At 34.1% G+C, this 26,000-nt stretch overlaps 1 protein-coding gene across 1 annotated transcript; it reads left to right on the top strand.

Moving 5' to 3' along the window:
• Nucleotides 1-2,088: 2,088 nt before the first annotated feature.
• LOC132059846 (ninja-family protein AFP1-like) lies at nt 2,089-11,002 on the top strand. The gene is made up of 2 exons (XM_059452656.1): nt 2,089-3,363; nt 10,440-11,002. Exons 1-2 carry the CDS (start codon nt 2,631-2,633, stop codon nt 10,805-10,807), a joined length of 1,101 nt encoding a protein of 366 aa, XP_059308639.1. The 5' UTR covers nt 2,089-2,630; the 3' UTR covers nt 10,808-11,002.
• The last annotated feature ends 14,998 nt before the right edge of the window (nt 11,003-26,000 follow it).

The raw sequence follows: 26,000 nt of genomic DNA, 5'->3' as shown, positions 1-26,000 counted from the left end.
AAACCCATTTTGGGAAAAGCATGACACTAATCCGAAAAGGACTGACCCCTTTTCCCTTCCTTTGTTGACACCTCATCCTAAATTTAAAAAAGAAACTACTCCTATTAAAGAAAAAACATCACACAAAAGATGCTCAATCCCTCCTTGCTCTCTTCATTTGTTGACAAGTGTCTCACTACCTAATTCATTTCTCACTCAAACATCTTTCTAGTAGTTCAATTATGTAGAAACCACCTCACTCTATCCCTCGTGTACCCTAGTTGTTGCTAGGTCCCCCTCCTACTTGTGAGAGATTGCATTTACTCCTCGAAGAATGTTAAAATTAATCTCATCCCATTTGTAGGTTCAATGGATCAAAATTATGTTAAATTTTTTGGGATCATTTGGTTAGTGAGATAAGGAGATTATTCTCGAAATAAGATATGAGATTATTTTATCCTGTTTGACTATGAATATTAATTAATTTCAGAACAATTTTATTCCACCATTTTAAACTAAAATGGTGGAATTACTATTCATATAGAATGTAGAATTAATAATTTCTCTAATCAAAGTAGCTGTTCATAAGATTTTTTTCGCAAAACTCATCTTGCTATATAAAGAAAATCTGAAAAGAGGCAATAAACAATGGCTTTTACAAAAAAGCTATAATCGTGTGTCCCAATCAACTTATGTGCACCTCGATTAAGGTCACAGATATCTGTTAGCTTTCTCCAATATATATACCAAGTAACTCTATTTACTAAAACTTAGACAAATGAGAGAAGTCTTCTAATATACTTACTTCTCATAGAATTTAAACTTAAAAATCTCACAATTCTCCACTAACTTTTTAACGATATTCTAATTTCAGTTAACCAATTGCTACAGTAATGTCAAGGGAGGGACCACAGCTATTTTGAACCCTAAAAAGTAGAGTTGTTCAAAACCGAACCGAAATCGATAATGTGAACCACAAAAATGCTATTGGCTTATCAGTAATGAGTTATTGATTTAACGGTTTGGTTACAATTTTTTTTTTATCGGGTTATCCATTTGTAACCGTTTAGAATTTTTTCTTAACAAATTAAACGATAACCATATAGTAGTGATTAAATTACAATTAATAATTGTGCCTTTTTGGCTACAAACAAGTGAAACCTTTCATGACTTAGCAAGAGACTGGGTGGAGGACGTTGCGACAAGAATTACAGCACAATCAGCCTTACACACAGAGATACAAGCACTACTTCAAGGAATGGAGTTGACATACACTAAGAATCTATTCTCAATTATTGTGGAAGTAGATAATCATGTATTATCGAACCATTTCACAAAAAGAACACACATTAAAGCTCACACAAATATTCTTCATGATTGCAGGTTCCTTATGGAAGCATTGGGAAAGGCAACAATCAACCACACATATCGGGAGGCGAACAAAGTGGCACGCAGAGCTAGCAATCTTTGGGAGAATGCTGAGGAGCACTCTATGGAAGAATTCATTTTTTGGGATCTTCCCCCACCATTCTTAATTCAGCATCTAAACAATGACTCTTTAGGGGTATCTTTGTTTAGAACTATCCCATATAATTAACGCACAGACTGTGTCCTTATTTCTGCCTTTCATTTTAGTTATAAAATTTCCTTTCATTAGCATAAAAAAAGAAGCTAGTTTTTCAAGTATTTATGCAAAGTTATACTATATTTTTCATGCTATACTTACCCTTACTAGAGCTCTCCTTCTATTTCTCTGCTGAGTGGGTTTCAGTGCTTATTTTAATTAAAAAATTACCTAGTGCGATTTACTTTTAATTTAGAATTTCACCAACAGTTAAATCGATAACGGAATCGTTAATGACCAATAATTATTGATATTTTAATAGGTCGTGACATTTTCGCATATAAACCTAATAACATTCAAAATCGAACGAAACCACCGGATAATAGAAGTACGATCCAACAAAGTACATGGGTTCAAATTAATATTTCAAAAATAATGGAGGGTCTTTACAACTATATATATAATCAATCAAACCTAGTTCAGCAATGATATTGGTCCTATAGAAAAGGTTGACATCTGAGTGACCACATCTAAAAAATCACCCTAATTTAAACATCCTTCTTTAGAAACTCTTCCAAAAAGAGGCTATTCAGTCATACCCACGTGTCACCTTTCATCCTTTTCTATTTCAGCCACTTGTCCTTCCCCGAACAACTTTCTTTCTTTGTCCCCTCCAACACTCAAAATCCATGCCCCATTTTTCTTTCTTTTCTCCCATTGATTTTGTTTCATTGTTATTCTCTCACACTTCCATTTGCATTTGTTTTCCCTATATTCTTCTTGTTTTCTTGATTTTCCTGCCAACCTTTTGCTCTAACACAATATTCCCTACAATAGCTAACAATTTTCTTGATTGTTTTGCTTCTTTGGTGGATTTTTAAAGTTACTTTTGCAATTTTTTTTATATAGTGTTGGTGGTGTTTTCTTCAAATTGAGTGTAAAGACTTAATCTTGAAGCTAAAATGCAGTTAAAGATCACATTTTTCCATGTTGGTGTGCTTAAATTTGATCATTCAACATTTAAAAATGCACAAACATGAAGTTTAATAGTTCTTTTTGAAGTGGAGTTTGTATGGTTTAATTTGCCATGGGTGATGCAGATGAAAGAAGAAAAAGTAGAGTGGAAATGGAGAATCTTTCATTGGACACAAATAGATTTTCAAGAGACTTGTTGCAAAGATTTATGGGAAGTACTTCAGAAAAAAATGATCAACTTGATGTAACTAAAAAAGATGATCAGATAAATGAAGATGAGTTGAATCTTGGGTTATCATTAGGTGGTAGATTTGGTGTTGACAAAACTTCAAGTAATTTATTGGTAAGGTCTAGTTCTATAGCTAATTGTTTACCAACAATTAGAGATGATGATGCACTTGAAAAATCATCACCACCAATTACTTATAATAATTCTAGTTTAGTAAGAACTTCTTCATTGCCAGTTGAAAGTGAAGCAGAATGGAGGAAAAGGAAAGAATTGCAAAGTTTTAGGAGAATGGAAGCTAAGAGGAGAAGATCAGAGAAAGTACAAAGGAATTTAAATTTAAGGGGTGAAAAGTGTATGGAAGATGAAAAGAGAGGGACTGATCAGGTGAATTTGAGAGGTAAATTGGAGAAGGAGCAGTTTTTGGCTAGTGCAAAAAAGTTTGGGTGTAAATTGCCAACATTGGCTGCTTTTGGGGCTGATGTGTCAAAAGGGAAAGGGAGTTACTTGGGGAGTGATAAAATGCAAGAAAAAAAGAAACCAGCATCACAAGGTTCAATGGAATCTCAAGGTGGTTGTTCTTCAAGTATATCTGAATTGGAAAGTAAACCTGCAGAAGGTACACCAATTTTTTTACTCCCTCTGTCCCAATTTTATGTGGCACAGTTCAAATTTCGAGAGTCTAAAGGAGAAAATCTTTGGCTATGATTTATTCATATACCCTTTAAATATTTTAAATTATTAATTATTGTGGCTTGTACTACTTTTTATCTACTTTCTAAATATGTAAATTATTTTTCAAAAAATTTAAAATTGTAGGTCCGAATTCAGGTCAAAATAAAGGAGTTTGACTCTTGAAATCAGAGCTGTATATTAGAATTGTTTTAATTATTCATTACATGTTTCTTTGTTACTATTGTTTGCTCTTAATTCTTTGATGAATCAATGTTGATAATCAGACAATTTGAAATTGTTTTGGAACTGGGATTTTGTTATTAGTAGTACATTTTACTTTGACATTGAATTCTTGATACTTGTTTGAGTAGTCTATTTTTGGCTAAGTAGGTGTGATATCACATGTTACATTACTGTAGTGGAACCAGTACTGTGCTTCTTGTTGAATCTTGCTGTCAAGATCTTCCAAATTTTTTGGCTTTTACTTTATCTCTATCCACATGCATGTGTTCTTTGTAATTGCAATTTGCCACGTTCTTGATCCCAGAAATGTTGTTATTTGCACTTACTTCTACTGGTGACACCTTAGGAGTTGTCTTTTGTGTCGACTAATTAGGTGTACTTAGTCTGATAACAACTTAGGATTGTATCAGTTGAATATCTTTTGACGGAAAATAAATTATACTAATATGTATATAAAAGAATTATACTCCGTATATAGGTTAAAATTTATTTTTTTGTTGAACATCCTTGCCGAAATTCTTAGTGTTGCCGCTGTTTGTGTTGCGTGCTTATGATATTAATATCTATTATTCATCGAGTTACCATTGGTACATTTCTTGTATTTATTTTTAAAAAATGGGCTTGTCTAGGTGGCTTTTGGAACTCTCCTGTTATTGCCACTTGCCACAAGGAAACCTTCATCATAAGAAATTGGAAAGAAAGTGGAAAAGAATAATAATATCATACCCTGAAGTACTGTTAATATGCTTAAGATAACCAAAGTTGGTGTGGTTGATAAACCAAACTAGGCTAAATGAATATACTACTTTCTTTTAGTTCTCATGGTTGTTTGATGTAAACCTAGTAGGTTAGAAGTTCTTATAAAATGCTTTATTCCATAGAGAGATGTTGATAGTGCTGATTGTTATAAATGGAAATTATTTTATTGTTAATTTGGAAATACTAATAAGATGATATTTCCTCCATCTTAATTTATATGAAACTCTTATCATTTTGGGACATTCCAGAATATGTGACACCACTGCACTTAATCAAGATATTATTCTGTATAATTTTCACTTCTTCTCAATTATTCAAAATTATAAACTACTAAAAATAAGTATATGGTGTTTTCTCCATGAAACTAATTTTACTGTCACCATCCAATTCCACTAAGTCGTGCGGGCACCTACCTTTCCCACCTCGGTAGGCGAACCCTTAAACCAACAATCATAAAACATAAGTAAAGCGGAAGAAAATAGAATAACGTAAGTCTCACGATAATAATATAAATAAATGCGAAAGTAATGAGAATCCAACTCCAGTATCTGGTCTGGTCATACAGGAGCTCTACCAAATACTACAAGTCTGAATAATACATAAGTCTCAAATGATGTCTCGAAATAGAAATAAGACATGATAAATAAGAAGAGTCTTCGGGCAGCGATCGTCATCATGCTCCCCCTGAATAGACTCTGCAGCAACCTCGATAATCAGCCACGAGGGGTAGAAGTAGATCCAACCTGGTACTCTGCATTCATAAAAGCATGCAGCAAGTGTTGGTCAGTACAAACAACAGGTACGGGTAGGTATCATAGGCTGACTAAGACTAGCTAACGTATGTGAAGACAATAAAGTAAGATAAACACATAAACAATGAGGTACAAGTCATCATAAATCAATATTCACAATACAAACACCACCTATATTATAGCATCTAAACCCAACTGTGCCAAGTCTCAGTATGTCAAATTCGAATCCATCGATCACAACCATATCACAGAAAAATCAAGAGATACAATCCGATGCAATAATGTATGAAGTATGAATGCGATGCATATGCTTGTACACACGTACTCCGACGATGGAACATATCATCGGTAGCACAACCTATAGGGGACCCGCGGAGTCCATGCACCAGTCTCTCTGCGCACAGCCCAGAGATGATTCAATTTCCAACATGTCTCAGAAGATAAGTGTTTCCATATCAGTCACTCCGCACGCAGCCCAGAGATGACTTAATATCCAATATGTCTCGGAAGAGTACCAGTCACTCCGCACACAGCTCAGAGATGACTCATATCAATATGTCTCAATGCATCTGTATTTCCTTCTCATTTTCCATCATCAGTACCATATCAAGGCAATATCAATATATCGTGGAAATGATATGAATACAATGCAAGTGTGATGTCAACAAACAAATTAATCCCAAACAGTACCACACGTGGGCACACAAGTAATATCATCAATAAGGCTACAAAATAAGCCACAACAGATTCACAGTTCTCATCTCAATTTCAGCAAAGTAAGGTACCACAATATCATAATCATAATATATGACTAATCACCAATATCCAATATTCAATATCTCAACGTGGCGACGAACCAAGAAGTACATAGAGCAAATAAGTTAGCAACGCAACGGATGGCTAGCCCCAAATCATACAAAGAAGGCCCAACCTAAGGCAATATCATCCAAACTTCATACCCGAAGGCTTAAATGCATTCCCCGACCATATCATCTAAATATACGCTTCGCTAATCGAAGTCTCACCATAAGGTAAACCGTAACCTACCTGGAAAGCCGAACAACAAATTTCCAACGGTCAAACCTTAGTCTTGCCCTTCCTTTGTGTCTCGTGATAATGAAAGTCTAGTTATATCCGGATTAGGAAATTAGAATCAAGAAAAATTATTATTTAAACCTTACTTCTATTCAAGACCCAAATCCCAACCCATGGAATGGGGTTTATGAACTAAAAGGAGGAAATTAGGGATCTACAAGTCTCAACATGAAATTAATACTCTAGATGATTAATTCCTATCAATTACAAGCTAGATGAACTCATGAATTACTCAAATTCGGATTCTAGGCAAAACCCCCAATTTTGGGTATAAACCCTGACTCCCAATTCCATAAATTAGACATTAATTAGGAAGGAATTATGCAATAATAGTTTCTAATCATCAATTCCATGCTTAATGAAGCTAACCCAATCAATAATTTAAGGTTTTATAGTCTAGAACAAAGAACTCATAAAACCCTCTTTTAATCCTAAGTTCTTAATAAAACTAGCATGATTTAGAGATTTCCTATGATGATTAATGGGATATGGAATAGCAATGAAGATGGAAGGACTTACCACAATGATTTCCCCCAAGAAATGCCTTGAAATGCTCCCAATAGCTCTATTTTCGGAGTGGTATTGAATGAAAGATTTAGGGCTTTTAACACATATTTAACGAACTCAACTGCCCGTCATCTGCTTCCGCGCTCACTCGAACACTTCAGCGGTCCCGCTTCCGCGGTCTCATGACCACTTTCGGGGTCTCACGACCACTTCCGCGGTCCTTGCCCAAATGTAGAGGCCGCTATAGCGGCAGGGTCACCGCTATAGCGGTACCGCTGCCGAGGTCCTGATGCCGCTATAGCGGGACACTAGACACCAGAAACTTCTCATGTTTCATCAACTCAACTCGAAATTTCGACCAACACCCGAGACCATCTGCTCACAAACCATACATGCAGACATGCATAAAAATACGCTACGAACACACTCGTGGCCTTGAAATTCCCAATGGAGGCCTTGTTGACCGAGTCAACTCTACGATACCTCAAAATTAACTTCCCAACCCAAGTCCCAAAATGTACCCGAGTGCATTGGGAATCGAACCGAATATACACACAAGTTCTAAAAGACCATCCGGACTTCTCGGAATCGACGGATTCTAGAAAAAGGTCCGTTTGCCCAAAAGTCAACTTTGAGTCAACTCTTTTCGCTTTAAGTCCAAATTTCCCACAAAATCACCCAAATACCTCGGGAAGCGTGTCAACGGTCCCCTCGGGTCGACTGTGAGCTAAACAAGCTTGGGAAAGGGTTAAAAGCATCGAAAAAGAAATAACGACCAAACGGATCGTTACATTTACACTCTCTTTTAATGTTTTTTTCACTACCACTTATCTTATATATGAATTAATTAGCTTGATATCTTAGACTCGATAGGCAGTCGAACATTGTAATATGACACAAAAGGACTGTCTCTTAGGTACCTTTACATGACAAAAAAGAGAGCTGGAACTCTTATATTGGTGTAACAAAAGGAAACATAAGATGCAACAAACAAAATAGATGCCTACCACCAGTAAGTGGGAATTTCGACCTAACCTGGACAAGTTCGATAGTTGGATGGTGGAGAGTTAATTTGCATGTAATTTATGTTGCATTAAGTTACCTTTCGAAATGGTAAATTTCTTTTCTTTATCCGGAAGTCGCTCTGCATGGTTACTGTGGTCTAAATGAGTATTGTGCTGTCAAGTTTGAGGAGATTTTAAGTTTGTGATGTTAAACATTACCTATTTAGCATAAGCAGCAGTATTCAAAAAGATATAATTAAGGAAGTCCTCTCATAGGAATTACTTATTGAGCAATTAAAACGTTCTTTTGTTTTTCTTTCTTTCCCTCATTAATTTTATTTGATCTTTGCACTGTATGATCATGGATTAGATTCTCGTGCTGGGGTTGATATTCAACAATTTTTTTTAATTAAAATTTGAGAGGTGTTTATATAAGAATTCTGACCGGATTTTTCTGGATTATGCCAATCATATCAGATGCCTCTTCATCCCTTTAGATTTGCACCTTTTGATAAAGTAATTACCATTACTTTTGAGCCGAGGGTCTTCCGGAAACAGCTTCCCTATCTTCCGAGATAGGGGTAAGGTCTGCGTACACTTTACCCTCCCCAGACCCCACATTGTGGGATTTCACTGGGTATGTTGTTGTTGTTGATAAAGTAATTGCCATTACTTCCCATAATATTGTAACTGCTGATAACTTCAACTTGCTTGTTTCTTGCTTATCATTTTGATTTAGTACATTTTTGCATGGGTTTTTTGTTATTTCCATTTTGGCCAGTTCTGTTTCTGTTAGAGTACGAATAAGAAACATTCGTGCTTACATTGTCCAATGATAGATCTTCCAAGTAGACCTCTAGAGATGGTGTTTGACATGTTAATTGTGGAATGGCGTGATTCAAAAGTTAATTACTCATTGTACGGGACAAACAAACAGAAAAAGGAGCTCATACGAAAATGCTAGAAAAGATCAGCTTTCTGATATTGATTTTTACCATGCAAAACAAGATGATGGACCTAAATAAAATTGAAGTTGTTCGCTGCTCGTGTTGATGGAAAATCTTCATAAGTTGAAAGAGGTGGCACAATGTTGAGTAGAACTTCGGTTATCTATCATTTCTCTAGTAGTGCTTTTCCGGACCAAAAGTTCCATGCATGGGTATGTGTTATCATTTTACGGGATGAATGCCAAGAGTATCAGTATTATTAGGTTTCTTATTGTACTTGTTACCTAAAGCTTTTGCATCATTTAGGCACTAACCAATAACATTTTGGTTATGGAAATTAGTATGAAATGTTCTCTTCTGGTTTTTGCTTTCTAGGGAAACAATGCATTGAACAAGTCATTTAGTTGCTCATATTATGGTTGTGGACGCACTCAATATTTTGCCCCATATACTTATTCCATCCTCTTGTCTGTCCCTCTCTGATCTTTATTCTCTGGCACATTGTAATGATCTTAAGTTGTTAGCAGAAACCCAAGATTTATATGTTTTTGATCAGATGGTTAATGATCGTAATGCCAACTAACAAAATATATCAACGATCATGGAATCCTTAACTTGTAAAGGTACATGATTTCCTTTTATGGATATAACTCTTCAACAGGTTATCAACTTCTAGTCTAGTTCTTTTTGGCTTGCACCTCTAGAGAAATCATACACTGCTAGATTTACTCAAGAGATTAGATGGAAGATTGCAATAGGCTTCCATCTAACAGGTTGGATACATGAGATATGATTATCCCTTCATCATATCAAACAAAATTCTCCAGAAATAAAATAGGTTTCTTTTGGCATATGCATATGTGCTGCCTGTAGTAAACTTTTACTGCTTGACCTCTGCGTCATGCTATTTCAGTGAAAGAGAAATCCATTCCTTTATACGTACACGTTAGAGAATTAAAAATGTGGTCTGAGATTTGAGTTAATATTCTTGTTTCTAGTTACGAGGGTGTTCGAACAAATACTAGCTGTTGCTTCTTTTTAGAAAAGAATCAACTGGTGGGATGCTGGGTCAGTTAGCTGATATATATTTTCCCAGTAGTCATTTCTTAGTTTTCATGTCTATGGCTACCGCAATCTTTCAAAGTCCAGTAACTTTGCATGTATTGTTTTTTTTGTGATTGCTAATGCACTTCCTTTCCCGAGGTGGTCATGACTAACTTCTGGAGTTAATAATTGAAGGAAGTAATTAAGGGTCATGTCCATATGGGTTTAACCCTTGTTAATAAATTTAAAGGGAGAATTAGAGAGGACACATCTGTTGGTAATAGGTGTCATTTAAACAAGAGATTCTTTTCCTTCCGAACCAAAAAAAAAAACACACGAAAAGAACAAGAAAACAGACAATTCTCTATTTCCAAAGGCCTGTGAAGTTCTTGTATAGAATCGTCTGCAACATGTGTTGGAACAACCCACTGGAACAGGTAAGATCAAAGACTGACTCTTATGGTATAATTCGTGTTTATGATGTGATTGTACTATTTGACTGCTGAAACAGATATGATGATCCTGTGAATTGTGTGTTTAATGTATTGGCGAAAATGTTTGATAGTGGATACATGCCATTTTTTCCTAACATGCTTTTAACGTTTTGCTTCTATCCATTCTTTCTCCTCTTTCTGCCAAATACATCAACAAATGAAATATTCCTTGCAGGGTCAGCTAAGGCGAGTCCTCCCAGTATCCATTCATTACAGAAAGATTTCGGAAGCAAAAAAGCAGGAGGAGAGACTGAAATTAGTCCATGTAACAGGGTTGATACAACAAAAAGTCAAGTGCAGGAAACTGGAGCAAACGCGTTGGGGGACATGCCATGTGTTTTCACAAAAGGTGATGGTCCTAATGGAAGGAGAATAGACGGTATATTATACAAGTATGGTAAGGGGGAAGAAATCAGAATTATGTGTGTTTGTCATGGAAGTTTTCTCTCACCAGCTGAGTTTGTGAAGCATGCTGGAGGCAGTGACGTTGCGCACCCTCTCAAGCATATAGTTATAAAACCTAATCCTTCTCCCTTTCTGTGACTGCAATGCATGGTAACATATAGCCTCTGTTGCATGGGGTTGGAGGGGAAGATCATAGGATACAACATGCAAAATCAAGAAATAACTGAGACCTATTTTCCTTTACTTTTTTCATCATGAGGTCTTAACTTATATCTGTTGACTCGTGCAGATTTTGATGAAAATAGATTAATGCAACTTGAGCAGTGTATATTATATTCTGTCCTTAATTCACTTTCTTTTGAACTTCATACGTATGAGGTGCATCACGGAACATTGGTCCTATATATAGGAGACTTGTGTCGTCATGTGCTGTAAAATGAAGATAGAGATTTCAGGTTTAAAATTAAGATGGACTGAGGTGATTAAGATAAGAGTATCATGTAGTAAATTGAGGTTTGAGGTGTCACGAAAAGGGGTATAAGCAATGTTTTATGTGTAAAACCGGTTCCCACTTTTTTTTTTTTTTTTTTTTTTTTTTTTGTGAGACAACCTAAACGGCTAGCTCACGAGGGGTAGATGCGGGCCATTTCCCAACCAATGGGACTCTTAACCCGCTAACAGGAAATAACCGAAGAAAACAAAAGAATGATAGGATTGACGCAACCAGTGGATTAGTATTTTTTTAACTTTGTTGAGCTCTACATTTAATTCCATTGTTTATCTGGGTAAACCTCTCTATCTTAAACTTTTACCAGTCATTGGTGATATAATGTTTATCTTTAGAGGGTACTTTGAACATGGATTTCACTGAAATTATTTTTGTCCATGAGCTGTTTGGATATCAATTGTTCCTTGACCTTTTGTTAGAATATCGTAACAAATCAGAAGTCTCAACATAAATATATAATCACTGATAATTAAATCACAACCATAACACACGGACTGCTGAATTACAATGGAAAATACTAAAATCAAGTAATTAAGGATATAAATAAAATAAGAATGGGGATGAGAAGTAGAATCTGAGAAAGGGGACGAGAGGAGTAGACAGTTTCTGCACATCCTCCTATTTTGCTCTCACAAATCGCTATGTATAAATCTGGATCATAGACATAACTACATCATCAGATGTTGAGCTACTTTCTCAATACTAGTTCAGGCCCATTCCTAACAATACCTACGGCCCCATTAAGAATTCTGTCCTCAAGGTTCGAGTAGTACAAAAAATGATATCATAGTGATGATTCTCATTGGAGCTAAGAAGGAAGTTATACCAACTATCAATAGCAGGTTAGAAGCATTTACTGGAGTAGGCAATTCTCTTACAACCTGACCAATGAACACTACAATGCTCCAAATTCTACTTATAGCAAGGAGACTCCGGCTTGCTGCTTTTAGGTGATAAAATGACTCAAAGAACACTATCTTAACGCTGTAGATAAGTGATATAACACTCACTATCCACTTCATATGCCCTTTTGGTGCAACATAGCCCTTTGTTACTACATACTCCTTGCCAGCTAAAGGAACCAGAAAGCAGTTTTATCCTGTGAAGAGATATGTCAAAGACCCAAGCTCTGCTATTTCTTGAATTGCCTCCTCATTTTTAGAATCCAATGGTGTATCCACATTCCAAGTGTAATTAATCGACTCAAATTGGAGTGTAATTAATCGAAACCACCAATTTGAGGAGAAGGACCAATTTGGGCAGACTCAAAATGCAAGATGTTCGCCTAATGAAGGGTTCGTGCAATTCCTTCTCTGTTAATGTGGCCAGCAGCATCTAGAACAACATCATGATGGAGAGCAACGGCTAATGCATCGGCAATGATGTTAGGGGTTGGCCTTCTAAAATAGCCAGTCCAATGATCATTAGGTATTTCAAATTTAATTCATTTTCGATTTTTATTGGCATTACTATTAGTGGGATTTCAAAAAAATCCAGTACGACTGAATATGCGCTAGATCTATGGAAGCAAAGTTTAACAATCTCAGTCGAACACATTGTGAGCACTGTGAATTTGGGTTGCTGTTGAAACACTTTTTTACTACAGTCAGAGCGGCAAACTGAAGCATAGCAATCCATATATCAAGCTCTGCATCTGGCTCGACAAAGCTACAGACTGAATAATAACAAGAAATTGCATATTCCTTGCTCATTGGGCCAACAAGAGTGATATAAGAAGCTTCGGGTGCAATGTATCTGAAACATCTTTTTCCAGTGCCAGTACCGATGCAAAGTCATTTTTCGGTGAGTGTAAGCCAAAACAAGAAGACGTGGAACCTTCACTATGAAATGGCGTCCAAAGACCTTCAATCATAATACCTAGCTTTTGAAATGCCATTAGAATAATAGTCTGTCAAGTAGCTTCCAAATGGTTCTGCTATAACCTTCTGCACACATTTTCCAGCGTCGCACCTTATGTTCATCATGCAATGCGAATAGCAAAAAAAGGTGTGTCTTTCTCCAGTGGAATAAAGTCGTCATTGTTGCCAACTCTATAAGATCCATGGACTTGGAACATATTCCTGGATCTCAAATAGTTGGTTCTTTTTTCACTAGAGCTTTAGCATGTTCCCAGACCCCAGTAACTTAAATTAACTGAAGGAGTATGGGTATTCACCAGAAGATTCTGATGTTTAACGCCTCTCTGACATATTCCAACAGTGCGATGAATGTAGGACAATCTAAAAATTTAAAATGTGTAAAGCTGCACAAGTAAGAGGGTGTGTTATAGATGTATTAACTCGCAGTGTAGGAACTTGGAGGCGCCCACCAGGGGTTACAATGAACATATTTGCACCAGGATCAAATGGGAATTGATGCAAAATACATTGATCACTGGACGTGGAATCAATATGATAGCCTAATGTCCTAATGATCTCCTTGAAATCATCCAGAACCATGATTGAATAATATCTTGCAGCGCCAAGAACTGCGGTGAGCAAACTAGAATCAGGATCAAATGGAAAGTCTAATCCGAATTGATCAGGTGGAAATCGGTATAATGATAATGGAAACTTAGCATGATCAAGTTCAAAGTAAGCAAATATACATCTGCCAGAACTGCAAGCTGAAAGCAGAAGGATCATGAACCTCAAGGACTTGAAGAATTGGTAATGAACCAAATATGGGAAGTTGGGAACAGGATGAATGTTTGGGCTTACTGGTGTAACTGAAGAGTTGTTTGCCACCGCATCGGTGAAAACTCCACTGGACATATCGCCGAACACGTGAGAGGCCTCTGAGTTTCCATGCTCCGAATCAGAGTTTACCGCTGTTGCATTTGAAAGCTCCTTGGATTCTATAGAGAAAATCGTAGCTATAGGGGAAACTCCTTGATATCTTTCAGCAGACACTGGTTTGGTGTAAGGCACGTAGTCAACACAGGCTAGTGAATTATCAGCCATTCCCGCCGAATCTTTAAAGATCTGTTGTCGAAATCGCATAAGCAATTTTTCTGTGAAATGCTACCAATTGTAGAATTGTTTGTTGCGAAACAACCTAGTGAACCAAGTAAGAGCTTCACCATCAAGGTAAAACGATGGAAGAGGTAGCCAGTGCTTCTCGGAGAAGCCAAGGCAGGTGAAGTACCGCCCAGCCTGAAAACTTCAACCCTCGTCATTGGAGTACGAATGATGAAAGCATCAATGTAACAGATCAGAAAACTCAACACAAATATATATAATCACGGATAGCCAAATTACGACTATAACACTTAAACCACTGAATTACAATGAACTAATGAAAGATATAAGAATGAGGATGATCCATAACCACTTAATCAGATGTTGGGTTGCTTTGTCAATACTAGTCCAGGCCCATTCATAACAAATATAGCAAACCTATCCTACTTTGAACTTTTTTGATTTTTGATAGACTTAAACTCTTATGAAAAGATGTTTAATTATATATCATGTGGTTCGTATAACAACTACCAATCAACCTAAATATAAAAAGTTTCTTGGTTGAAAAATATTTGTGACAGAATAAATGATTTTGTTAATCTGCATTAGCAATGTCTGCAGAATTTTTTGCGCGGATTGCCCTTCATATGGATTGTCTTTAATTTTTGCCCCTCAAATCGCTGGTATTTAATTTTTGTCCCTGCTTCTCATTAATAAAAATTTGTGGGCCAAAGTATCCTTATTCGCTGGTCTACGAAACCAAAGATTCTGGGCTCGATCCACAGCGCAGAGTAAAAAAAAAATCGCAAGGAAGGTTTCATAGAAACTATGCCTATTCGGGCAAAGTCACATAGAAACTATGCCTCTTTCAACATAGCATAATTCTGTAGAAATTAAGTTATCCGGCATAAGTTGTGTAGTAACTGATTCGCTCGACATAATTTTATAGATATTATTGCCTATTCGGGCAAAGTTCTATAGAATGCCTTGTCCGCCATGAGTTCTGTAGAAATGAAGTTATGCCGGATAACTTAATTTCTACAAAACTATGCCGGACAAGGCATGGTTTCTATGTATCTTTGCCTGAATAGGCATAGTTTTTATGAAACCTTGCCTTGCAAAATTAGGTCATAGATCCGAATTTCTTTTTTTATTTTTTCGATGCTAAAGATATTTTTGGCCACTTTTTTATTACTTAAAGTGCCAAAGGGCAAAAATTAAAGACCTGCGATTTGAGGGTCAAAAATGACCACCCCAAGTTAGGGGCATTCGTGCGAATTGCCCGTGTGGGCATCTGCTTCATGTTTTTTAGATTTGTTTTTGCAAGTTACGGATTTTGACCTTTTTGGTTATAGATATATGTACTTTGCATCTGACCTTTTCTAACCTTTGAATGGAGGATGACATCACATGCCATAATGTTTACAAATTGGGGGTAGTTTCAATTTGAATTTTTACTTTTGTTTCGAGTACTCTAGTGGCTGGTTGTCTGGTTTTTTTTAAATCATACCACTATGCATTATAAGCTTCCTAAATTGTTGTTCTGTAATGTATTTAGTAATTTTGGACAGATTATTGTGTTTTTTCTGGGTAGTTATGGATATTTCATACTTTCGTGGCCGCACTGTCATACTAATTTTTACAAGAACTTTGGATGTTTCAAATTCAGTGTGGAACAACCTTACCATATTAACAAGGTCAAGCAATCGATTTGAGTATTCTTTGACGGTTTTTGGTTTCCGACATCTCTTATAATTCGAATTTTCTTAATAAAATCGACACTTGCATGTGTTGTATTTTTTTCTTCTCCTGTGTATGCTTTGTTGGAAAACTTACGAAAAATACTCGATCACGAACATTGTAAATCATTCTTGAAAGTTTGAGCCATGTCAATTAAGACACTGTCCTTAATGATATTTCACTCGGTATGAGTGTATCCCCCAGGATTTCAACAAGCTTTTTTAATATAAAATTAGGAGCCAGAATCTAACAAAGCTTTATCTTATAGAAAACCCAAAGACACGAAAATAAAAGGACTTAAAGTAAATAACTGAAGGTTTTTTCTCTGTTGTTCCACACTTCAAAGAAAGCCAATGAGAATATTTATAGGCAGCGAAATGGTAGATTAACATATGATCTGTGTAACCTTCTCAGACACAGTAAAAATCATTCAAGTCTTATTCAAAGCTAATGAAGAATATGAAATTAACGTTAGGAACATAATGACTAATCATAGCCATTAAAGAATCTGTTACAAAGAAAAGCGAACGTTGGAATTGACTATCAAGGCTATTCAAGGCTTTGTATATTTGGCAATGAATTGTAACATTAAATCACATAATGGCTAATTAAGAGTTCGGTCAACTTGAATAATAAGACTCATTTGAAAGATTAATGGAAAGAATTAAGACAAGAGTTTCTTTTTGAAATATCACATGAATTTTTTCAACAATCCCTCACTATCTCAAAAAGAATAAAGGAATAGAATGAAGTAAGAAGTTTTGCTGGGTTTTCACATATGAGTACAATGCGTTGAATCTGGTCTCTCGTAGACTATGAACCAGACCTAAATAAAACAAGATTAAACTTACAGAATAATTGGTGAAGTTTAGACCTTCTATGAACCAAGAATTCTTTTGTAACCCTAGAGTCTTATTCTATCACATTATACTCGCACAATCTCATTATCGCGGTTTGCGCTAAGGGGTCATGCGTGTGTTCTGGTATTCATGAGTGCTCTAGAAATTTGTCACAATTTCATAGGAGCGGCACCACTCCACACTCATATAGTTCCAATCATCAAGTGTATTCTGCGGAGCAATACACCACCTATAAAAGATATGAATTGGATTAAGAGTTTAACTCAACCTCACTTAGCCTTGCAGAACTGTATTATATTCACACACCATAGGAAGGACATAATTTAATAGTGCATACATGATCAACTCATGACTTGTTATTACCCATATGAACCTAATTCATGGGATCTCCAATCATATAGGTTGGGTTACCATCATTATTGATCTTCTCAAATTGACTAAAAAATTTCATTCCCCTCGATGTTTCTTATAGTCCGTGAATTGAGCAAGTTCACCTTCTGAATTCACATAATTAATGAAAATAATTTCATCTCACAACAGCTGCTTTATCACATTATGTCTCAAAAGAATTTGTCTATTTTTTGCCAACAAAATGTTTTTTTTTTTTTTTCACTATAGCTATTGCTGCTTGGCAATCACAATGTATAGACACAAAAGATGTTGGTTTTATTTCGATTGAAATACTCATTAAGAAATATCTTAACCTCATTACCAGTAGAGTTGTTCACGGTTTGGTGAAAAACCAAAACCAAACCAAACCGAATAAAAAAAACTGACATTTGGTTTGGTTTTAAATTTTAAAAATCGATAATTGGTTTGGTTTTGATTCTATTAGAAAATAACCGAATAAATAACCGAACCAAACCGATATATTATATAAATAAATTTTACAATTATTTATATGTATAATATTAATTTTTCATAAATAATTATATTTTATACCTTTTAATCATTAATTTGATTTTGGTCCACTTATTTCACATGATTGTTTAAGGCTCATGTCTTAATGAATATGTCCAAAGCCAACTTTGTAAGTCTTAACTCTTAAGTGTAACCCTACTATCTCACTTTTCATTTTACATTTCCGCCTAACCTAACTGAACAACAGAAGCTCACATTTCTATCTCATTGTCAAAGTTTGAGAAGGTTTGTAAGAACCTAATGTTTGGACCGTGAGGGAAAAATAGAGCTTTATAAGAACTTTGAAGAATGTAAAGAAAGAATAGTTGAATTGTGATTGCTAGTCATAAACTGAAAAACCGAACAAAACCGACAATAATCAGATTGGTGGTTTTTATTTTATTTGATTTGGTTTGGATTTAGACATTTAAAAACCGACTAAATTGGTTTGGTTTTGGTTTTAATCAATAAACGACCCAAACCGAACCATGAAAACCCCTAATTACCAGCCAACTCCAAACCACAAACTTAGATTCCATTGAGGTGTATTTGACTGACTTTCATATTATTACACCCTACCAAAGGTAAACACATAACCATTAATGGTTTTTTAGATCCATTTTAGCATCATTGTGCCTCTCTAGTACAACAACAAATTCACTATATTTAGTACCATAATTGTGGTACCTCTCAAATATTTTTTCCTTCAAAATCGAGTAATACAACATTAGTTAGACACTCCCACACTTTCAAATATTTCAGCCTTATAAGTTATCCTATTTTATCTATGACATACAAATTTACACACCAAAACACATCAAAGAAAAACTAGAAAAGAAGATTTTTTCTATTTTCTCCGTATTAAAAAATGAACACATAAAAGCAATAATATATGTTGGACTAGGAACTTGACCTCACATCACTCGAGAACATTTCAATATCAAATTGTCATGAAAGCCATTAAGGCTATTAGAAAAATCGTTTCAACACAAAAGCATTAAAGGCCTAGTAATATGATCTACGCATTCTTCACATCTTTGAGTTCAGAGACGTATCAGCTACGGTTACAAAATAAATTGAATCATTCAAATGGTTGCAAGCAAATATAATAGCCAAATAACATATACAATTAGTCGGATTACAAATGACAATTTCATCATTAATTAACAACACACAAATACTATTCAACGCTATTTAATATATTAAATATTCCGTTATAACTTGGAATTCGTGATCAGTTGATAAGCTTTTAAACACACGTATGAATTGTAAAATAATGATCTAATAATATATTAAAATAATAAATCTAAAATGAATTTTCGACATATCAAATTTATTTTTGAAATAGTAAGCGCACAAAAATAAATCATGATTACAATACTCATTGCCCATAAAAAAGTTGTTTTTGGTTAACACAATTTTATCAAATTCAACTGAAACTTTAACCCCCACTTTTCCTAATAATCTCACAGAAATCAAATTAGTTCAAATATTAGGAACATGTACCACCTCAGTTAATGCTAATGTTTTTAAGATTTTAAGAAAACCTTTTTCATTCCAAGAACTTGAGTAGTTCTAGAATCACCAAACATAAATAAATTATTCTTCTTCTTCAACTTGGGTGTAGAAAACTATATTAGCACAAATATGCTTAGTAGCACCAAAGTCTATCACCCAATTTATCACTTTAGCCACAAGATTTGCTTGAGAAATGACCACAATAATTTATATCATCCGCTTAGTCATATTTTTTTTTTCTTAGCGGGAATATTATTTCTCTGAATCTTCTACTACATTGAGGGGTATGATGACATAATTTTTCACATACAAAATAATAATTTTGAACGCCTGACCATGTTTCCCTTTTCTTCAATTTAAATACTATGAATTATAACGTGCCAGCTTACCTTATTAACATGAGCAATCTAAATAGAAATACCATTTATGCAAGAATGCTTCCAATAGCTGTACTGGACTAGCAAAATCAAATACTCCATTCCATCCCTTGATGACTGTCATCAGTTACACACACCCTGCACTTCTCCGCCATCAACGCCATCGCTTGTTTTTTTTTTCCCTCCCCCTCCCGACATAGATTAATTTTGAGTATTTTTCATAAGAATATAGTCAAAGAAATATCCTTAAGATTGTTGGAAATCTTGCGGAAAATACTTGATCACGAACATTGTAGGGAATTCTTGAATAATCTCATAGCTTGAGGCGTGTCAATTAAGACACTGTCCTTAAGGATATTTCACCCAGTATAGGTGTATCCCTCAGGATTCAACGGGCTCTTCTAGTACAAAACTAGGAGACATAATCTGACAAAGATTATCTTAAACAAAACCTAGCAATACAAAATGAGAAGAAAGAAGAATTTTTCTTGAGATCTCTTCATAGGAGAAGAACTACAAATAAATATAGATGAACATAGTGTACTCATCAAAATGGAAGTTTCATAGCCACACAACGGCTAAAGAAAAATTAATATCAATTAAAGACTCCAACGTATAAGATAATGAAGAGACACCAGATTTGACGCATTATGTTCATATGTGAAAACCCAAAGAAAACTTCTTATTTCATTTTATTCCTTATTCACTACTAAAAAAACAGGCAAAAATCGACGGCGTCGGTTTCTTAGTGAAAACTGACGGAAAATCGACGCTATACGATCCGTCGCTTTTCGAAACCGACGACCTGCGTCGGTTATGTAAAAAAAATAAAAAATTAAAGAAACCGACGGATTCCGTCGGCTTTTTTTTTTTTAAAAAAAATAAAATAATGAAATGTAGCAACTTGGAATCGAACCCGGGTATGTTCCTTGGCATTAAAGGGCTCTACCACTAGGCCACTCATGTTGTTTGTTTAAATACTTACATTGATTTAATTTATACTGTTTTTTCACTCTAAAAACTGACGGAATTCGTCAGTTTTCTTAAGAAAAAAAAAAGACTTAAAAAATTATTGGAAAACCGATGGATTTTTCCATCGATTTTTTCGTCGGTTTTTACCAGTTTTTTAGTAGTGATTATTATTTTGAGATATGTGGGGGATTGTTGAAAAAATAATATTAATATCTCAAAATAATAATCTTCCTAACGTTGGCTTTTGGTCAAATCTGACTATTGAAAGGTCTTAATAACCTTTCATTATGGGATAGTAATGACAATAACAAAATGTTGCTTTTTTCCGATTGTAACAGTTGGAGCCTTCATTAGCTTTTGATCCTTTTATTTCTCATTAATCCTTGATCTCTTCATTATCTTATTGATACGCCCAAATTACACCTTAAAAATATAGGAGTAAGCGGTCGTTGTCAAATATAGAACCCAACGAGGTTGGGGTCGAATCCCACAGAGAATACAGTGAAGAAATATGCTTATCAAGTGTAACACTCGACTGTTAGTCTAAATTTCAAGGGCGAGGGGGATATAATGGTATTGGATTTGATGTTTAGTTACTAACAATTAAATAGTGTTGAGGTGAGATGTAAACTATTAGAGAGAGAGACTAAGGTTGCAGTTCCAATGGAAAGTAATGCGAGTGGGTATCAGTTTAACCTCTTCGAATGTCAAGATGCGATTAACGATGGATTGCTTAAGCTTATTAAAAGTCTTTCGACCAAATTAATAAATATCATTACTAAGCTTTCTCAAGCCTTAGAATGTGAACCAAGTAAACTTCCAATATGCTACAAGTTAGCCCTCCTATCTCTAGCTCAGGCTATTAGATGAGTTTATTGACCCAAATCCTTGCTATCTAACCCTTTTCCTAACTTCCACCATCTTTCTCAAGCAAAGTGAAAGTAATTAGGCACAAATGATGTTTGCAACCACCAAGAGATATTAAATTCCGAAGAGTAGATAGAATGCATCATTAACATGTAAATGAGGTATGAACATGAAACCCAATCACATAACTAACATATTTGGTCCCACAACCTTAACTATTAGATTTAGCTAGACATTTGCATTAAGTAAGAACAAAGATAAATAATGTAGCCATAATGCTTACAAAGCTTTTTGGAGGAAAAGCCACAAAATAAAGTGCAAGATTCTTCTTTAAAACTTCAACAACCAATCATAAATGTTTCCTCCACAAAAAGACAATAATAAGTCAGTGAATCTCTTTTTCGGAACCCTAGGTGGGTATTTATATCTACCAAAAACGTGCACAAAGTTAGACAAAAATAGCCCTGCAGATGCAATCATGCGTCTCGCATGTTGTGTCGCAAGACCAACATGCGAGACGCAAAGCGTGCTCAGCAGCCGCACATCGTGCTCTTGCCTTCAGGCTTCCCAGACTTCTGGCACAGTTTGCGACATACTTGTTGTACCGCAAGTTGAACATGCGAGTCGCATGTTGGCCTCGCAGGCTGTGCAACCTTTCATCCCTCTTCTTTAATGGCCTGTCACACTTTGCGGTGCAGTTGTGTATCCGCAGGCATGACATGCGGTCCGCATGTCACTACAACATAAGGCATATATAGCTACGAAATCTTAGCTATGAATTTAAAAATCGTAGCTAATACTTAGTAATAGCCACAAAAATTTGAATTCCGTGGCTATCTACAAATTCTTAAAATTTCTTAGCCACAGAAATTAAATTGGCAAAGCTAATTCCTCAGTTTTGCTACAATTGCTAACCATCGTGACAATAATTACCTAAATAGTTACAACTTTATTGCTACAATAAAATTTTTGTAGCTGATCATAAGTTTTTGCCACGCAATAGAAGTTACTGTAGCAATAGTAACCTTTTAGCCACGATAAATCATTTGAAACAAAATGTTGTAGCTAAATAAAACATTTTGCTTCGACACATAAAAGCTTGTGGCAATAATTAAATGATATAGCCACAGATCTTTTCCTATAATAAAATTTCGTAGCTAATCATTAATTTTTGCCATAAGTTGAAACTTACTGTAGCAATAGTAACCTTTTAGCCACGATAAATTATTTGAAACTAAATGTTGTAGCTACATATATATTTTCGCTTCAAGTTATAACAAAATTGTGGTAAGAGTTAAATGATATAGCCACAGATCTTTTGCTATAATAAAATTTTATAATTAATCATTAATTTTTGTCACGAGTTGAAACTCACTGTAGCAACAGTAACCTTTTAGACACAGAAAGTTATTTTAAACAAAAATTGTAGCTAAAGAAATACTTTTGCTTCGAGTATTAAAAAATTGTTGCAATAGTCGGCTTAATCTATACAATAATTTATTATGACAAAATGATATATCCACGGATTTATTGTTGTGATAAATTTTGGTAGCTAATTTTTTTTTTTTTTTTTTTTAACAATGAGTTGAAATTTGGTTTAGTAATAGTAATCTTTTAGCCACATTAAACTATTGGAAACAAAATCTTGTAGCTACATGAATATTTTTTTCTTCAAGTTATATTTGAGAAAAGGTGAAATAATTTTCTTAATAATTACAATTATCTGTCATGATAAAATGAATAACTACAATTAGAGTGACAATAAAATTCCACATTTAACTATAATTTTGGTTATACACGTGATTGCAACAATAGTATTTAAACACAATAGATTAACTATAATAATTTACTAATATGTTTACATCGATTACAAAAATCATGAAAAGAGACGGTCTAACAAGGTTAGGTTATGAAAAAGAAATTAAAAATAAAAGTTAGATTTTTCCTAAAAGATAGAAAATAGTTATTGTATATAAATTAAATAATAATTAACATTCAAATAAAAAGAATAAAATTATAAAATTAATCTTCATTAATAGATCATTTGTAAGCCTACTTGTTGCAGAGGTGTTCATGAGTCGGTTTGGGTTGATTTTTTGGTTCAAACCAAAATCAAATCAATTTAATCAGTTTTTTAATTATTAAAATCAAACAAAACCAAATATAATACATATCCATCAGTTTGGTTGTTGTCGGTTTGGTTCGATTTTAGGAAATCTAATGGTATTTCTCTCTTTATTGTTTTCCCTATGATTTTCATCTTTTTCCAACTTATAATCCGTTATTATCCTAGTATTGTGGGAGCTATAATTTTCTTAGATTATGGAGTATATGTTTTAAGATCTATGAGATTTGATTAAGTGAATAAAGTTTAAATACAATTTTTAAGGTAAATCTCATAGTTGCTCCTTTAAATAAGTAAGTTTGGATTAAGGTGCAACATCTGCATGAAAGTCGTTGTTTCTTAGGTCATATGTGTTTACTTGCATCGTCTGTTAATTTTCTTCTTGTTGCATATTCGTCGATAAGATGAGTTTGGATTCATGAAATGCTTTTAAGAAATGGACTTAATAGGTGTAAAGTTCATTAGCCTTTTAGACATAAAGAAAATGTTGATGAAAAAGTAAATTAATACATTGCATATATATAATTATACAAATTGTGTATATAATTTGTCGGTTTGGTTCGGTTTGATTTTTTAAAATCAAACCAAATCAAATATTTTCAATTTTTTTAGATTTAAAACCAAAGCAAACTTAGACAACTATCGGTTTATTCAATCGATTTTTGGTTTGAATCAGTTTTTAACCAGACGTGCACACCCCTACTTACTTGTAACCTCAAAACTTATATTTTATTATAACTTTTTTTTTAACGTTAATTATGTAATTTTGTATGTCAAATCAATTTTTTATTATTATAGAGATATTTATGTATATCTGGTATTTTATTATTTTCAAATTGATTAATTTCTTTTGTGTAATCGCTTACTTTCAAAAAGTCTATATGCATACTGAAAATTTTGTAGTTGTAGTTGATTGTTTCCATTTACATTGATATTAATTATATAATTATTAATTATTCTTTTTATACGTAATTTTCCTTATCATAATTGGTACTTATTGTATAAAATAAAATTTATATATATAAGACAAGTTAAAGAAAGCTAAAATATATATACAAAAAAAAAAAAGGGAAAAGGAACGACACAGGCGTATTGGCCAAACAATTAATCCCTAAAACCTAAATCTCATTCTTCTTACTCCGTCTCCCTGTACAGCCGCAACAATCCTCCCCACTTTTCCATTCCTTTCTTCAATTATTAATTTTCGAAAAAGAACAAGAAAGACAAAGAAGAGCAAGAGAGAACTATATATATTAACGGTATGTTCATGGTGTTATATTTTAGGGTTTTTAAATCTCCTTGCATCTATTCAATTGACTTAGGTTTTTGGTTTTAATATTGCGGATATAGCTATTTCATAGATATTGTGCCTTATTTATTATTTATAGGGAGTGGGGATTTAAATATTTTATAGTTTTAACATATTGGAAGGAACCATAATTTTTCAAATTTAAGAATAAAGCAACATTAAATAATTGAAATTTTGACATGTATACTTATCATAGCAGATAACATTTTCGATATTGACCATATATATAAATGAACTAAAAATTTTATAAGTGCAATGGCTTTAATTGTAAGAATCTTAAAGTTAGAACCATCAAATTTAGTTTTTCGATTCACTTCATTGAACTTATGAAACTTTTGGTTCTCATGCATGGTTCAGTCCTAAAGTTCTTAAATTTTTTGTTTAGATTAAGGTTCTTGCTTCAATTGTAAGCGCTTAACCGTCAAAACTTATACTCTTCTTTTGTGCTTTGCATTTTCGATTATGTCATATGTTAAAGTTTACTAAAATAACTATCAAGACATAGTTATCCTCTTCTTGAAATTCTACTAATACTTTTACTAATCAAATTTGCATCTTTGTAGTTAATAGTTAAGAATACATATATATGATCGTTGTTTCTGTTTATAGGTAACTTGTTTTGGAATTAGAGCAACATGACAAGCTAAAATCAATGTTGACCAAGCTAAGGTGCAGTTTGAGACCGTGAAAGGAGAGAAAGAAGACTATGGCTCTTTGGATCTAAAAACGAGATGGTGTCATGGAAGAATTGTGTATTGTAAATATTTTGAAATTGAAATATAGAATTGTGTAATTTGAACTTGTATTGGAATATAAATATATATATGTTTGAATTCTTAGCTACGTTATAAAGTTCTTGTTCTTCCATTTGTAACAATAAATTTTTTGACTTCGCAACTAAAGATATAAATAATTGCCACGTACAATAAATTTGTGAGTTCATAACTAAAATGTATATATAATATCCACATGAAAATATATTTTCACTTTTCGTAGCAAAATGAAGAAAAACTTTAACTATAAATCTATGTAAATCGTGGCAAGAGGTATGGATTTTTAGCTACAATATGAAAATATTTGGGGTAAATACTTCAATTCATAGCTATGAAATTTTTAATTCGTAGCTAAATACGAATGCTATTGCCACAAGATTAAGCTATCTAAACGTACCACAAAATTTGAGTTTGCGTGGCAA

This window comes from Lycium ferocissimum, chromosome 6, assembly GCF_029784015.1.
Source record: "Lycium ferocissimum isolate CSIRO_LF1 chromosome 6, AGI_CSIRO_Lferr_CH_V1, whole genome shotgun sequence".
Taxonomy (NCBI): Eukaryota; Viridiplantae; Streptophyta; class Magnoliopsida; order Solanales; family Solanaceae; genus Lycium; species Lycium ferocissimum.
Note: the sequence above shows the minus strand (reverse complement) of the source record. Positions and strands in the feature narration are given on the sequence as shown.